At 35.7% G+C, this 6,636-nt stretch overlaps 1 protein-coding gene and 1 long non-coding RNA gene across 2 annotated transcripts in view; both read left to right on the top strand.

Moving 5' to 3' along the window:
* The window catches only part of LOC110031568, a 5,736-nt gene extending 4,141 nt beyond the window's left edge, over nt 1-1,595 (top strand). Inside the window, exon 3 of the mRNA XM_020734817.1 lies at nt 1,467-1,595. Within this exon, the coding sequence (XP_020590476.1) occupies nt 1,467-1,595 (129 nt within the window). The remainder of the gene's footprint in view (nt 1-1,466) is intronic.
* A 2,196-nt stretch (nt 1,596-3,791) lies between these two features.
* Nucleotides 3,792-6,636, top strand: part of LOC110031743 — a 31,117-nt gene continuing 28,272 nt past the window's right edge. Inside the window, exon 1 of the long non-coding RNA XR_002294767.1 lies at nt 3,792-4,384. This is a non-coding gene — a long non-coding RNA (uncharacterized LOC110031743). The remainder of the gene's footprint in view (nt 4,385-6,636) is intronic.

The raw sequence follows: 6,636 nt of genomic DNA, 5'->3' as shown, positions 1-6,636 counted from the left end.
TGATATAGTGTAATACATGGAAGATAATACTCACTATAAGAGGACCTATCGCCATGATTCATATATTTTGTTTCTCTATATGATATGTGTTGAACTATATGAACCAAGTGGGAGAATGTTGGGATTTTTTCTTTAAGATTCCCAAATTAGTTAATAATGGGAATTAAATTTATTTCTTTAGAATTCCCAAATTAATTAAAACTCTATATTAATTTCAATAATCGTTGGAATTCTTTGGTGTTTTTAAGAGAAATAATTTTCAGAATGTGGTTCATATAGTGTCTAAGTTCAACACATGAATTTAGTAACATTCCATAATGTGGTCACATCCATTGAACTCTGTGATGGGCATAGTACTATAAATTAGATGTGATGTTTGTTGTTTTGGTCCCTAAGCTTGCTCCTCTTCATTTTATTTGCACCATCGGGTTGTGAGTGAGAAAAGCTTAGAAGATCTATAACAGAAAATTTGTCGTGTGAGTTGTGAGTGTCACTATGTTCATTTAAGTTATGGCTGGGGGGATGTATGATCCTATCTCGTTTCCGCTAATCGATTTAAAAATTAATTTTGTAAATCGAATATGATATTTAGAATCTTTTACATATCCCACTCTATTATATCCATTGATTTATAATTATTTTTCTTCTACTTTATATATATATTTATAATTTTATTATAATAATTTTCTTAATTATAATTTTTTGAATGATGAACAAATTAGCTGGCAAGTCAAACTCAAACTCATAGAATTTTGATCGAATTCAAACTCGAATTCTATTAATTAATCACTCTCAAATTTAAATTAGATATAATTTGCTCAACTAGTTTACAAACAACCCACTCAATTCCTATCTATTTATATATTTAATTGTCTAAATTTCAATTTCTACATATATGTCACTTAATACCTACCCATGCATGCAAATGTGTATTTCATATTTTAAAAGCCAAATGGTGACATTTTACCATGTAATAAAAAAGATTTAGGTGGTATAACCTTAAAATAAAATTCAGGAATTAGATCATAATAAATAAAAATTAGGTGGTATATATGTAAATGTCCCAAACATTTAGGTTTGGTGGGGAGAAGCAGCAACGAACTGTAAAATTGCGATATTTTTGGAGTCTAATTATATGAACGATCGTCTCTTTGTAAAGCAGAATGTCTTTTTCGAAGGCATGGGAATTGAAGAGCAATAATTAGCATTTAATGGCGTTTAATGCGAGTTAGGGGATGCAGCCTTCTTTAACACGATCACATCGCTGTAGGGGGAAAAAATCAGATGAGTTTGGTTTGCTGCAACAAAATTGTATTATAATTATTTAATAAAATTTTAGATATTTTTATTCGGTCAAAATAAATTTTAAATGCAGTGTAAAATTATTATATTTTGAAATTTATTTTTAATATATTTAAAATTTGTTAGATTTAAGTATATTTCAACCATATATTATTTTGGTTCAGGTATTCTCAGTGGCCTCCTCCAACTTTACTATTAAAAAGCTTCGGGACACATCTTCAGTGCCGCGGGCAACTGCTGCGGCCATTGCCACCGCCTTCCGGCCTGATCTCGCCCGATCTTCAGCCCATTGAGCCACAACATTTAGGCCCGTTCCAACCGTCAAAGACTCGGACTCGGCCTACCGACAAAATAAGGATTTGTATATGAAAAGGAGGTTCGAATGTGGGGCAGTCCGAAAAAGAGAATGAAACTATTGAGTCCGGAGTCTGAATCCTATTGCCTATGCTACGTCCGGACACCAAACGTGATATTTTTTCAGAAAAGGGAGGAGCCAGGCTAACTGAGCTGCACAGTCTTCTCATACACATGCGTACAATCATTTGTGAGAACACACACATATACCTTTTTTTAAAAAAGAGATAAAAAAGAAGAAAAAATAAATTATGTGTATGTGCACACATACATATACTTTTTGAATGATATTATCGGAATATTTGTTATGAACTCAATCACATAAGTATTGTAGATCATTTTGTTATGATGTAGCAGGAGATTCACGACAGTAGAGTGATTATTTTACGTCTTGAGACTGCAAAAATTTCTTGCACTCATTCGAGTAATTAACGTGACAGGTTGAGACACCATAAAGTTTTACGTTAAAAATCGAAAGAAAAAAAAAATCATGGAGCATAGTCCGACGGAAATGATCAGCTACGAGTTAGTGATTACACATTTAGACCCTTGGCCCATATATGAGAAATGATTGCACAGTTTTTTGAAGTACAATGTTCATAGGCCGAAATAATTATTTTGTAGCTGTCGGGAGTAGTCGCAGTTGAGATTAGTTGTTAGGAGCTTGGTATATGGTCTCTAGAGTGTGTCACTACATTGTGCTCAGTAACAATAAATTGTTTCGTAAGAAGTTTAGTTACTTAGCAACGTTGATGGTTACTCTGCATAACTTTTCATTACTCTGCAACACACGCCTGAGATTCTACACGAATTTCACTATAATGAGCAAGGAGCTGTCAACAATGTTCAACGATGTAGGTGAATGATGAACTACGATGGCATACAACTACAAGAGCAGGAAATATTTTGTTGGGCCTTCAAACTAAAGAGTCACCAAAATTCAACTCTTACTTCATGAACCGACTTCATGTCCAGCTCTTCTTCTAGTTCAAAGCCTGGTGTCTTTTTATAAAAGGGGTAGGATTTTATTTATAAAGTTTAGGAGAGGTCTCCTTACAAATCAAGAAGGATTTTGAACCACTCAATTGAATGATCCGGAGAGATTCTCTCGATCATGCAATGCTTGGTGGACATTTAAGCACTTTAATGATATCAAAATTGAGTTATCTTAAGCTCAGTAAACATCTCTTTCTAACGCTCGATCTGAACAACAACTTGTTAGATTTGGAATTTATTTTATCTTTCAACTGTGAACTGGAAGTTTCCAAAATGGTTTAACAGATTGATATGTGTCTGATTTAACTTGTAGGCTCAATCTCGGCGTCGTTGGGTCCCACCTCTCGGTTACATGTCGAGTTGGTAAATTTGACTATAAGTTTGTAGAAATTATATTTATAGACGAGTTTCAAGCGAAGTTTGAATGGCCATAACTCAAAATAATCATGTGATTTGTGTTATGCTTTAAGATTTATGCCAGGTGATGAAATATGTTTATGACTTATCAATTGCACTCTATTTTTGGGTGAGATTAATTTCATTATCAAAATATATCAAAAATTTGCCACACATTTTCTCTATTTTTTAATGAGCTACATCATTTCAAAAAAATATAAATGAGTATTTTTGTTGTCCAAAAATATTAAAATTGTATACATGTCCAAAAATATTAAAAATAAATAAAATTATAACTCCTCTAAATTTGTTTATTCAATAATTAAATATTTATAAAAGATTTAAATTTATACAAATCAAATCTTGATGAATTAGCACAAAAGAATCGGATTCAAGAAGTGCATTGGACCCAATGTTTATAAAATTGTATGAGACCAGTCGGTTCAAGGGACTGACTCCGGTTCCAAGAAACCATTCCGTTCATGGGCATTTTTGTACATATAACCCAATTTTATGTATTTTACATATCTAATACCTAAAATCAATTTTTTATATCTATATGACCAAAATCACTAATAACATATAGATAAATATTATTCTAAAATAAATTTAATTTACGTAGAAATCACATGGTTTTATTTATTTGTATATTTAATTTTTATTTTCCTGCATAAATAAACATATATTAAAATAGAATTTTAGATTTATTTGAATACACATCAATTGAATGGGATATAAATTTTTTGTATTAATATTTTTTTTTAAACATATTCAGCTTTTCTCAATCGGTTCAAGCTCGATTTTCGCAATCTTGATCGGAACACTCAATCAATGCCCCTCTGCAACTCTGTGCTGGTTGAATTCGACGTACAATCCTTCCGATTTCTCCCAGTCTAAACGCTGCAATTGTATATTTTCCCCTCTTCAACTTACCTTAGTCGCCCTTTCGCCGGATTCCGATCAAATGGGAGCTAGACGGTTGTAGATGCGTCGCCGGCGACCTTTTGTTCCCCGCTGCTCGATCCAAATAAAAGCCATTGGAGTGCTTCTTCAGTTGCTGGGGCATCCTCTAGCCACAGATTTTTAGTCGTCAATGCGTTTGCTGCCTTTACAGTTGCTTGGGCATGCTCTACCTAAAGGCTTTTCATCGTCCTCTTGTTTTTTGCCATCGCCGATAAGGTGCTCGCTATAAAGCGCCAAAGAGTTTCTTGGGGCTGATATTACATTGTTGGCAGTGCTGGAAAGGGTGGTCTAGCTGAAGTTCTTGTAGGGAACGAGGGGTATGTGGCTTTCGGCTTTTTTCTCCATGACAGAGATTGTGTTTTTTACTTGGAAGGTATGTATTTGTTTTTTTTTGTTGAAGTTAGGTTATCAAGTTTGGTGTGTGTGACATTACTTGCATAACTTTCTTTCGAGATAAGAGAACCAAAATGTCTCCATCATCTTCTACTCAAGGTATATGTGTTCATACTTTCTTTTTGTGTAGAGGTTACTGTGTTTTACTTCCTAATCTCTACGATAGGATTATCATGACGACATTGTCAACTGTTCATGTTGTAGATTTCATGTTTAATGAATCATGATTTAATGTAGGTATTATGTTTGTGAAGTTTGTGATTAAGTATGTCGAGCTGTTGCAACATCTTCGAATCCAATAGAATCAATGGAAATTGTGATTCCCAAGTATATATATGTTGAGAAATTTAAGGCGAAGAAAAATAAAAATCTACACAAATCCAGAAGCACACAAAGATATACGAGGTTCGGCAAAAATGCCTACATCATCGGGAGTAGAGCGACGACTTCATTTTTAATATTCAGAAAAAATACATAATACAAGATTCAACTCACATAGAGTTACAAATAGGACATATATATAACTCTATAGTACAATATGTAATTATTTAAATTACCCCTGTACCAAATCGTGCGGTGTTGCCCTCGCACCCCCAACCCACATAATAAAATTTTCCCGATTGGACAGATCCTTCCGCTTCACTCCGTTCGTGGGCTCCGCTACGCTCCAACATCTGTCTCATTTATAGTATATGAGTCATATCTAACAAATCTCTACCTTGGCGAATATCCAGTCCCTTAGGAGATATCCAGTTAGGAGAAATATATATGCCCAACAAATCTCCACCTTGACAAATATCCAACCCCTTAGGAGAAATACATATCTCCACCTTGGCGAATATACAACCCCTTAGGAGAAATGTATATCTCCACCTTGACGAATATCCAATCCCTTAGAAGAAATACATATGCCCAATAAATCTTCACCTTGACGAATATCCAGTTTCTTAGAAGAAATACATATCTCCACTTTGGCGATATACAACCCCTTAGGAGAAATACATATCTCCACCTTGGCGAATATCCAGCCCCTTGGGAGAAATACATATGCCTAAAAAATCATCACCTTGGCGAATATCCGACCCCTTAGAAGAAAATACATCATGAAGTTTCTTATGCACCAATGTGGGTTGGGCCACGTTGGGCCACCCGCTCCAGCTTCGCTCTCGCTGATCCCCCAACCCACTAAATTTCAAGAGACACAACACTTCAATTCCAAGAGATATCTCTTCATTCCAAGAGACTCCAAATTCTGGTATTATGAGTCATACCTAACAAATCTTCACTTTGCTGAATATCCAATTTCTTTAGGAGAAATGCATATACCCAACAAATCTCCACCTTGGCGAATATCCAGCCCCTTAGGTATTATGACATTCTAAATTCTGTTATTATGAGACTCTAAATTCTAGTATTAAGAGACTCCAAATTCTGGTATTATGAGTCAGACAAATCTCCACCTTGGCGAATATCCAACCCCTAGGAGAAATGCATATACTCAACAAGTCTCCACCTTAGCGAATATCCAGCCCCTTAGGAGAAATATATCATGGAGTTTTTTATGCACCAATGCGGGTTGGACCCTTTAAATAATCCCTTAATTAAGTTTCTAAGAAAAAAAATTTCCCTTAATTAAGTTTCCAAGAAAAAAAAATTTCCCTTAATTAAATTTCCAAGAAAAATGCTTCCCTTAATTAAACTTTCCCAGAAATCATTTTTCTTAACGTCCGAGAAGAGCTTCTCTTTCCTTCCAGAAAAGCTCCGCCTCCGCTTTCTAGAAAAGCTCCTTCCAGAAAAGCTACGTCTTCTAAAAAAGCTCCTGCAATTCTGGAACCTGCGCATGCAATTCCATTTCCTGGAACCTGGAATATCTCAAAAAGGTGAATATCGATTTCCTTTCAATAGGGCAGCCTCTAGCTTTCCTTTTCTGAGTGCAGCAACAGATTCCCCCTTTTCCACATCCTGGAACATCTCCGGAATATGTCGGCATTGAATTTCCTTTCCCGCAAACTTTCTTTTTCGCGTCCGCCCTTCAAATTCTGCTCCTCCGCCGCTCGCCTGCTTTGGTCGCGAACTTGCCACTCGAATGGTCGTTGTTCATTGCGTCGCGCGATTCCTTTGTCCTCGCGACTCTCCTGCTCGCAGAACCGCACAGGCAAACTGGCGCGCGAATCTTTTGCTCGCAGACCCCTCGGCACTGCAGAAGCCGCAAACCGCCGAAGAGCTATTCCT

The sequence above is a fragment of the Phalaenopsis equestris genome, unplaced genomic scaffold (genome assembly GCF_001263595.1).
Source record: "Phalaenopsis equestris unplaced genomic scaffold, ASM126359v1 Scaffold000840, whole genome shotgun sequence".
In the NCBI taxonomy this organism is placed as follows: domain Eukaryota; kingdom Viridiplantae; phylum Streptophyta; class Magnoliopsida; order Asparagales; family Orchidaceae; genus Phalaenopsis; species Phalaenopsis equestris.
This window is presented reverse-complemented; position numbering and strand designations above follow the sequence as displayed.